At 35.0% G+C, this 10773-nt stretch overlaps 1 protein-coding gene across 2 annotated transcripts; it reads right to left on the bottom strand.

The window, feature by feature from the left end:
• Positions 1 to 363: 363 nt before the first annotated feature.
• Positions 364 to 10027, bottom strand: LOC125071864. 2 transcript variants are annotated; one of them, XM_047682279.1, is made up of 12 exons: positions 9836 to 10027; positions 9543 to 9677; positions 8774 to 8843; positions 8438 to 8610; positions 7740 to 7910; positions 6082 to 6224; positions 5362 to 5489; positions 3283 to 3643; positions 2426 to 2594; positions 1371 to 1814; positions 1048 to 1193; positions 364 to 489 (listed from the first exon to the last, which is right to left on the bottom strand). In XM_047682279.1, exons 1-11 carry the CDS (start codon positions 9951 to 9953, stop codon positions 1048 to 1050), a joined length of 2058 nt encoding a protein of 685 aa, XP_047538235.1. In that variant the 5' UTR covers positions 9954 to 10027; the 3' UTR covers positions 364 to 489. The 2 variants fall into 2 exon arrangements, with proteins under 2 accessions (XP_047538235.1, XP_047538236.1); XM_047682280.1 differs by having other exon boundaries at positions 1052 to 1193.
• Positions 10028 to 10773: the final 746 nt, after the last annotated feature.

Here is a 10773-nt window from a genome sequence, read left to right as displayed (position 1 = left end):
GTATTTCATGCGATTCGCTAGTAACTCAGCCATATTGTGCACTACCAAGAGTTTATGATTAATATATCTTTATTTATAATACAATCCTATTACACTTAACTATGTATTTATATACACTTTCATTTTACTTCCAAAATTCCGATAACAGTTTCGTCGACGTTCAGAACGCTATTGTTTTCGCAAAACCATAGTGAATATCATAGACTAACTCGATCAATGATATCGCCTCAATTTGCTCACAAATATTGTTTATTTGGCTTTTCTCCTCTGATGGTTGGAATAGAGTATACGACTAGTCACACATTTTTATCACACTTGAATTAACATTTATTTTTAAGCGAAGTGGAAATAAAAAATAATCGATATAAAAAATAGTTTTATTTACATTGTTTTCCAACTTTTCTAGCATACATAATCATTCTTACAATAAACATTTATTAACAACGACCAAATACACATAAATAATGAATGAAATTATCCAGGATTTACCTGTAAACAATAAATTTAGATATTAGTTTAGCAAAATATGTTACTACTTAGTTTAGGTAATTTGCCAGTTTCTACCGCATGTTTCGGATTTTAATGGTGAGTAAGTCAGTGTGCAGACTGGAGATATAATAATCACTATAATATCACAGCTTAGACGTTATGAGGTTTAAAAACAACATCTTAAATAATAATGAAATTATTGACGGTGTGCTCGCGGTGTAATGCTGGTTGAAGTGTGGTACCAACATGTATTTACAAAGCTGACCCCTAAATAATTGATTACAATAATGCAACAGTTATAATATTCAAGTAGACATCAATCCAAGTTTCATCGTTTTACAAAATTGAATGAAATGTTCAACCATGAATAATGCTTAGGAATGTAGATTATTTTGGGAATATCCGTCAAGAAATTCAGTAGTTCCTCTTTCACCAATTTATCATCAATAAACTCAAAAACGCGATCCACGTAATTCATTACGTAAGTATGCGTGTTGCTAACTGGTATTCGCGAGCGCTTTGGATGATACGTTAATTACATTTTTGAAAGAAACAAACCTACTCGTCCGGCATCTTAACCGGCAGCCCTCTGGCCACCATACTGCTGGCGATCATTATGAAGTTGGTGGCGCCTCGAGCTCGACACATCGCACGGAGCATGTCCCTCTCGGGCGGCACCGGGTCCCTCTGCTCCACGTTCAGGTCTGGAATCGAACCGTTGCGAGTCAGATCACATCAGGCGCTTTCCACTTGATGACTAAAAAAAATAAAAAAGCGTGTTTTCTTTTCAAAAATTTTCAAAACTATGGAGAAGGATTAGGCTCCGATGAAAACTTGATAAATGTATAATCCGGAACCCCGTCTCGCGACTCGCGCCTCACCCAGCACGCCGCGGCTCCAGTCGGCCTTGCCCACGCGGCGCCAGGCCAGCGGCGCGGCGGACGGCACGGCGAGCGCCAGCAGCGCGCTGACGGCCTTGTCCACCTCCAGGTCGGTGACCTCCCACAGCATGCCCAGCACGAGCGGGCAGGCGGCCACGTGCAGGTGGTGGTGCGCGGCGGCGGCGGGCGCGCGCGCGGCCGGCCGCGCCAGGCGCACGGAGCCGCAGCCCGCCAGCAGCACGGCGGCGCGCGAGCGCCCGGCCGCCCCGCCCGCCCCGCCCGCGCCGCCGTCGCCGTGGCCGCAGTACAGGAACACGTCGGCGGCCCGCAGCTCGGCCAGCAGGCGCTCGGGCGGCGGCGCGTGGCCCACGTGGCCGCCCCACGTGGGGCACCAGTAGCGCACGAACGAGCTCATGCGCAGCTCCATTCGCTCCAGGTTCTTCTCTGAAATCGCGAGACATATTTGTGTTACATTTTTACTCGATCACTCCTGACGCTTTTATAGATCAAAGTCAAAGTCAAAGTCAAAAATCTTTATTCAATATAGAAGTGTCTACACTTGCTTATTGATTGTCAAAAATCTACCACCGGTTCGGAATTTAGCACCTCAGACCTGAGAAGAACCGACGAAAGAAACTCAGCGGGATAGATAGACGACGTAGTCTATTAGTACTCTTTCACTCATCATCAACAGTATACCACACCGGTATACATCACCACCATAGCCTGACCTTTCCCGTCGGTGTCATCATATTTTATTCAATCATTCTCTCGACTCACCCTTCCACATTACCTAGTATTCCTCTTTCAGCCTGTATCTTTAATAACTCCGCATTAAAAATCCATTACAATTCCCTTTTTCTTTCTAACACTGGTGCTACTTTCAATTTTCCACAAGTGTACTCATGTAAATGCTTTCAAAATAAATAATAGGAACCACAAAATATTATAAATTATTTGTTTTCAAACAAACTATTGAAAATAAATGATAATATTGCGTTCTACAATAGTAAAGAACAGAAAAAAAGCTTGACCATTATAATTTCCTGACTCACCAGGATTTATTACGTATCTGCCAACATCAGCCTTTGCCATGAAATACCCATCGACAATGCTATCTTCGTGGATCTTATACAGCATGTACAGGAAGTGGATGTTTTCTATACGCGATACAGGTTGCTGGTTGATTATTGGCAGTGTCTCCCACGGAAATGTATCAAGCATCTGTAATTTAAATTATTTACTTTATTTTATGGTACGTCTATTTTTTTCTCGAATACAGAAAGTGTCAAGACAAACAAACTTAAGATTTAACTTAGACATTTAAATTACATACGATTTGCTAATAGCTCGGCTATATTATGCACTACAAACAATTCCCGATTACATATAGCTTTATTTGTAATACATTCCTATTCAAATTAACTACTTATGTTTAGTTCAATTTTATTTCCATAGACAAAAATTACACTGACATTCAAGATGCCCTTTTTCATATGAATCAATAGCATAGATTATTTTAGATCTCGAATGTTATGTAATTTAAGTTCTTTATGTACCTTAAGTTTGCCTGCCATCAACTATCTATCAGCACTTGCTAGTGCTGTGCCTCAATTGTTTTCTACATATTAAAATACAAATATATGACGGCGCATCACTAGCGCCATCTTTTAAATTAGGAGGAAACAACATTTGACAGCTAGTCGGTCTGGTGAAGCGTCGTATCGATGGTTGGCGGGAATGTTGAACGCCGCCATTATTGTGAGGTAGTCAACGGCAAGCGCTACCACGTCTGCGACGAATCGCCTTTGTTCCTCATAATTTTTATATTGTGTAATTGTAGTTTCTTACGAAAATAATAAACAAATGGCCTATCCTAATAGAGATGGAGATTTGGCTTATATTTACTTACTTCATCAACAATCAGTATGACCGGGTTTCGTTTCGCCTTCTTCAAGTCATCCCATTCATCACCATCTCTTATCTTCAATGCAACTTGAGAGAACGCTTTTATGCCATCGACAAGTGTAAAGTTATGAACTTTCTCGAAACATTTTGACAAACATTTTAGACACAACTCGTTTAAAAATTTGAATTCCTTGTTGCAATTTTCACAATCACTCGTATTTAAAGATATCCTCACGTCATCAGTGTTGCCGTGTTCGGTTAGAATTTTCCTTATACAAGATTTAATTTGTTGGGATGACAACACGGAACTATGTTCAAGCAGGTTGTATAGGAGAACTTTTTGTTTTTTCGTTAGTTTGAAGAACCTGTAATAAAAAAAATTATTAGCATTAGCAGCATGTAAATGTCCCACTGCGGGGATAAAGGCCTCCTCTCCCTTTGAGAAGAAGGTTTAGGAGCATATTCCACCACGCTGCTCCAATGCAGGTTGGCGGAATACACATGTGGCAGAATTTCGTTGAAATTAGACACATGCAGGTTTCCTCACGATGTTTTCCTTCACCGCCGAGCACGAGATGAATTATAAACACAAATTAAGCACATGAAATTTCAGTGGTGCCTGCCTGGGTTTGAACCCGAAATCATCGGTTAAGATGCACGCGTTCTAACCACGGGGCCATCTCGGCTCAAAAAAATTTTAAATGTACAATTTTATTTTCACATAAATGACGGTTTTCATAGTTAAGATCAAACTTAGTGCGCCAGTTTTGCCAAGTAAAATTGTTTAATGTGAAAATTATGATCGTTGTTTTAGTATTAAAATAAATAATGCAATTTTTATTCTCAATTGTTATCGCAGCTTTCTTTTTGTCATTATATTTATATTATAGTTTCGAGTGCGACTTCAAACTAACATCGCTACTAATTTATTCATTCATTGTGTTATTTGCATTTTAAGTGGTTCTAGTTTTGTTTTATCTAAGTGTGATTTAATTTAAAGTATTATAAGTCGAAGCTAAAGTGAAGTAGAGAAGAGATGAAACAACTGTAGTTATTGTTATGTTTCTAAATTACTTTCTATAATAAGAACATCCTAAATATTAAATTTTAAAAAGTAAATTAATATAATATTATTTTACTCGCATACCTATACATATAATATAATATTAGTATACGAGATATATAGAGCCGAGATGGCCCCGTGGTTAGAACGCGTGCATCTTAACCGATGATTTCGGGTTCAAACCCAGGCACCACTGAAATTTCATGTGCTTAATTTGTGTTTATAATTCATCTCGTGCTCTGCGGTGAAGGAAACCATCGTGAGGAAATCTGCATGTGTCTAATTTCAACGAAATTCTGCCACATGTGTATTCCGCCAACCCGCATTGGAGCAGCGTGGTGGAATATGCTCCAAACCTTCTCCTCAAAGAGAGAGGAGGCCTTTAGCCCAGCAGTGGGAAAAAATTACAGGCTGCTAATGCTATACGTAGAGATAAAGTATCTCTGGGTCAAATGGGTCACCTGATGGTCACTGCCTATTGGTACTTTAAGAAACATTAATCATTAAGAACTAAGACGTTAGGTCCCTCGTACCTGTAGTTACATTAGCTCAAACACTAAATTAAACCGGTACACAACTTAGTAGAATATATGATGTGTGGGTGGTACCTAGAGTTTGCTTAAAGCCTTACAACCAATGCCAAGTAATGTTTGATAAAACTATAACATGTGAGAAACGAGCGTTTTTCATTTATGTATATGTATTTCAAATAGAATACCGTATTGACAGACATATTTATCTTTCTGTTATCCCATTTATATGGAGAAATAATAAGGAAATAACGACGGTACCACAAACAACCAGACCCCAGACAACGTAGAAAACTAATGAACTTTTTCTACATCATTCAAGTCAAACTTCTTTGTATATGTATATATATATGTATAACAAGCTAACAACTAACAATATCCATGACGTAGTGTAGCTCTATAGTCTATATTAATCTACGGGCTGCCAGCATGAAGCTAATTTAAGATTGTATTTCGCATTAAAAGGGTAACAAAGTCAATCAAAACTCACCCCCAGTCAGCAATAGCCGTGTCAACTAGATTAACGAGTCTATCTCTTATTTTAGTATCTATTAACTTCCCGGTGAGTAAACTGGACCAGCCTCCGAGCCATTCCTTGTACATCACGTTGATCACGCTCTGGAAATATAATGTTTCATCTATTTATATATAAACTTTTTATATGTATGAGACCAACGACGTGAAATCGTCAATAGAGAGTTATTAATAGCCTAAAATTTTCAATTACTTTGGTTTAAGTACATAGCAGTGAAAGTAAACATCGCTAGGAAACCTGCATGTGTCTTTCAACGAAATTCTGCTAAATGTTTATCCACCAGCATTGGGACAGCGTGACGGAATAAACTCTGCCTTCTCAAGGGAGAGGAGGCGTATGACAGCAGTACGACATTTGCAGGCTGTTATTACTGCTACTGTGCATTAACCTTATACATACAATTGTATGGATTGGTTAAATTAGACACACACACCAATGACTGAATTTAAATATGTTTGAAAAATGAGAACATTTTAAAACTGAATTATCATCTGTGGTTAGATCACTTGAATCTTTACAAAAGGTAGAAAGATCAAGGCACCAGTGCACTTTCAACCCCCAAGAGAAATACAGTTTTCACGATTGAGACACTTACAGCCTTTTACTACTTTACATATACACTTTATGTGGTATTATTAGTATTTCAAGATCATTATAAAAAAATTTATATACTACCTTCATCCTCAAATCAATATCTTCACGCCGGCTCCAATAGTTTTGCACCAAGCGCTTGTTGTTCAAGAACTGTGCATTATCTATGGTCTTGTAATTTTCATCAAGGATTGAGTATAACTCTTCAAAGAGTGGTTTCTCCTCACCTAAAAATATAAAAAAACGTTTTAAAATTCAACAGGACTTGACATTTGTCAATAACTATTTTGATCGTAAATTTTTGAAGAATTATGTATGTTTAACATTTATGTCATGTTAGTAGTCTAAATGGGATGACTAAAAGCGGATGAAACTTCCGAAGCGCAACTCATATACTAAAACCTTCTCTGACACACGCTCCATCTTCTGGTATAATTAGTTTGTGTATTGGTGTACAGGTTTCTCCGTTAGGTATTACAAAAAATAAAAAATACTCATTCATTAGTACAGACTTATTCGGTACTAATGAATAAGTACAGAATATTTTCGAGATTGGTTATGAAGATACAGGTTTCTTTTTTATGTTATAGGGGGCAAACGAGCCACCACCCATCTGCAACACCAGGGGGGTCGCAGGTGCGTTGCCGGCCTTATAATGAAAGCTGACAATGGCTATTTCTAACTTTACTAACATGTTTAATTTTTTTTTGAATATATTACTTAATGCTTGATTGTGTCAGAATAACATCATTACGATTTACAAAACCTGTATGAATGGGATCAACATTTGCCAAAGGTGTACCAACATGTACTGAAACGCCGCGGTTGATGAACTCCAAAACATCCCCGAAAAAGAACCCTAATCGAGCAGCTAGACATTAACATAAATATATATATATATATATATATAAATATATTATATATAACTTAAATCAAAAAAATTTACTTCTTCTTCAAACATTTACTTCTTCTTTACTACAAGATATATATTAACTTCGCCGGCTTATAATGAGGTATATAAATCTATTCTATATCATTATTTTGTGAAAGAACCAAAAATACAATCAAATTCGTATTTTTTTTGCTGTCCTTACTTTAAGTACCTCACGCACACAAAGACATCTCATTATAATTCAACGTGGAGGGGAGTGCCGTCGCCAGTGAACAGTCCGTAGTTTTTATATTCGAGTTGTATTCTTATAACTTACTTCACAAGCTTATAACAATCCCATATTAATAACAATTACAATGGTGAAAGTTTCACCAAAATTAATTCAAGTTTTTATTAACTATTGTATATGAGTACTTTCTGCTTTGTAACTTTTTTATTCCGATCCACTGTATTTATAGTCTTCTTATTTTTATTTGATATAGTAAACGTGATTGTGATTAATCAGTGACCCGTCTTAAGCACAAGAACTGCAAGCAAGCAGTGTTCTGGCAATCAATCTCCTACAAAAAGAGGTTTTTATAAGACCTTCTGTGGTGCCCCACCTCGATCTCAAACTTGACCATTATAACCAAGACACCCACTTAACCATCTCTGCATCCCTTGCGTGCTAGGTTAAGACGGGCTAGACCTCTGTGAGAATGGGTTGTCTAAACTAGGTGGTTTAGTAGCAATGAATTTGCCCGCACACCCAATACATCTATTTTTTTTTAAATTCCAAACCTAATTTTCAGTATTTAATATTGTAGTGTATAATAGAGTTAACTAATTATTAATAAAGTATTCATTGTACCTTTAGTCACATTTGCCGGTATTTCAATCGTCAATGGTCCCATATCTTGATCCAAATAGTCATTTGTTAGTAGAGTAAGATATAAAGAATCTATTTCCGTCCTGTAATCGACAAATGGTTTCAAGTTTTCATTTGGATTATACGGGGCTGTCAATTGGATTATTGTCCATTCTGTAATAAAAAGCAATATTTTTATTAATTCTGTGACCTGGTGGTACAACAATTCAAGATAGAAGTAGTGTACAGGTGTTGGGCTTACACATAACATACGTCATTTTGGATTCATTTGGTATAAGTAATATTAAATTAATTTTGTTACAAATAAATTAATTGTGTTTAACACATATGGTTTAGATTTTAGTGAACTGTTAAGTATTCGTCTGATAATAAATAAATCAATTAAATAAATTCTCATAGTCAGCTCTTGGGCCAGCTACAGCTTGAGATTAACAACTGTGATAAAAAAATATTACAATAAAATATAAACGATACTAATATTATAAACAAGTAACTCTGTGTGTCTGTCTGTTGCTCTTTCACTGACCTTTTTACGGCCAAACCACATACCCAAGTTTGATGCAATTTGGAATGAAGCAAGCTTTAACTCCAAATAAGGATAAAGTTTATTATATGCCTAACACTTAATGCCTACAATGTGAGTAGTAGTTTATAATAGTTTAAGCAGAAAAAGTTCTTACCTTTAGGCAGCTCTCTTAATATCTTAAAAAAGTTGTCAATATTGTTGTCTGAGCCAAATCTCATATACTTCTTGTAGAGTGGTAAATCATCGTCATATTCATATTGGTTTAATATTTCATTTGTTTCAGTATAATTCGAAAACAACTGTAATAATTCCTCCTCGTCTTTTGATCTTAAAGTAATAATGCACTAAATATTTGAACACACATAATAAGAAATAATGGTTTAATTTTATATCAATACTTTTCTTTTATTAGATCAGATCAAAATGAATTTTTAAATTTAAGCTCAAAATAATAGTACCTTGGACAGCTTAGAAAAAAAGCAATACTTACATTACGGGATTAGCATCGATAATATCCTGAATGGGTTTTATATACACTGTTATTTTACTTAATTTGTTATCTAAAAAAAAACAGGAGGTAATTTAATGCTTTCAAGAATTACATATTACATAAAACATATTACTTTAAGTGTCAACTATTAGTTGTACAATAACTAACACAGGTCTAATATGCTGGAGTGACATAAACAATTTTTGTAACTTGTGACCTTTCTTTAATGTTATAGTTAGGCAGAGAAACAAATGAGCCATTTGGTTATAAGACTTATAAGTGGTCACCATAGACATTGGTGCTGTAAGAAATATTGACCATTTCTTACATGGTCAATGTGCCATCAACCTTGGGAATGATGTTATCTACCTTTTACCTGTAGTTACACTGGCTTACTCACTTCTCAGACTATAACACAACAATACCGAGTATTAACATATATTTATCATTATTGTAAATGAAATCAATAATTATAAAAAATGATACAATATAAAAAAAAACACAAATTCCGCTGAGTTCCTTTGCCAGTTCTTCTCAGGTCTGTGGTATTGATTTCCAAAGTGGTGGTAAATTTTTGACTATTAATAAGCATGTTTAACACTTCTATACTGAATAAAGGTTTTCGACTTTGAATTTGATGAGTGAATGGTACCCACCCAGGCAGTTTGCACAAAATCCTACCACCAAGTACAATATATGTACTATATATACAATATATATACAATATAGTACAATGTAAGTATTTATTATATTACTTTCGTATATATACCTGAATTACGTAGTTGTTCATCTCTGTAAACAGCAAGCGTCCGTAATGTAGGTGATGCAGATTCGCTAAAATAAAAGGCACACTGTCTCTCTTGACCATCAGCTAGATATTCAACTCCCATCAGTTTCCTTCCACCTACAATTGAAACCCTTTATTTTAGGAAGTACATAGACCTTACTATCACTCATAAATATCTTGAAAAAGCTATATTTTTATACTGAGTAGTATGATATTGACGAAAATGAATTTAAAAGTCAATTTTAATTAGATCAAAGCAACTATATTATACTTACTTTCATAATTTGGCCCGCTAGGAGTGCTTGGTATATCCTTTACATACTTATTGAGGATGTTTTTATAAACAGGCTTTGTATACTCAATTTCATTAGTAAACACATCAAAATCCTCCATTTGAACTTAGTATATTCAGAAAACTATTAAATAATAAATACAAACAATACAGTTATTATTTTCATGAATTCAAATTTTTGACATCTAGATTTTATAACGAGCATTACTAAATACAAGATTATAGCCTTTATTTATATGTATATAAAGTTCAAAAAAATAATTTTTATTTTTTTATTTAAATGTCATATTTACCTTTTTTTTTAAATTCTGCTTGGTAATGGCAAAAGTATCACTCCGTACTACCTCATCGTCGGTTTTATTTATCCTTTCGAATTAACTAACTTAATTTACAATCATTTTATACAATTATGATAATGAAATTATTAGTATATTCACTATTTTAGGGAAAACAAATTTTAACCATTTTGACTGAAGAATCTTGATGTAAATTACTTGCGTGAATAACTTGCTAGTAATTCAGGGGTAAACACCGATTTAATCAAATAGCATAAGCTTATATTATATTATAGTTATTTAAGACCGCTACACAGATTTATTGAAAAAAGTAAAAATATTTTATCATTAATAATAATCAGACGAAAATCTTTAAATTTTAGTTATATAAAATCGTAATTATTTCCCACTTTAATGTCAGTGATCCCACGACAAATAGATAGATTATTTGGAGTGCTATTAATAAAAACCACAGTAAAAGCAAAGCGCATAAGTTCAATTGACGGTCCGCTAATGAATGACAAAGAAAATTAATATTGAAATTCCATTTGCATTATGCAATCCGCATACTAATAAAATGTACTCTAATGCTTATTGACTTTCACATTCTTAGTCTTTTGATTTTATAGACTAGATTACTTTTAAA

Source organism: Vanessa atalanta, chromosome 20 (assembly GCF_905147765.1).
Source record: "Vanessa atalanta chromosome 20, ilVanAtal1.2, whole genome shotgun sequence".
Classification (NCBI taxonomy): domain Eukaryota; kingdom Metazoa; phylum Arthropoda; class Insecta; order Lepidoptera; family Nymphalidae; genus Vanessa; species Vanessa atalanta.
This window is presented reverse-complemented; position numbering and strand designations above follow the sequence as displayed.

What these genes read in the sequence shown, in the direction of transcription:
- LOC125071864 (XM_047682279.1), bottom strand. Translation starts at nt 9,953, where the DNA reads ATGGAGGATTTTGATGTGTTTACTAATGAAATTGAGTATACAAAGCCT. An exon ending in ATTAAGAGAGCTGCCTAAAG is followed by an intron (nt 7,911 to 8,437) that starts GTAAGAACTTTT and finishes TTTTTATTACAG; the next exon opens with AATGGACAATAATCCAATTG. An exon ending in ACCGGCAAATGTGACTAAAG is followed by an intron (nt 6,225 to 7,739) that starts GTACAATGAATA and finishes TTATATTTTTAG; the next exon opens with GTGAGGAGAAACCACTCTTT.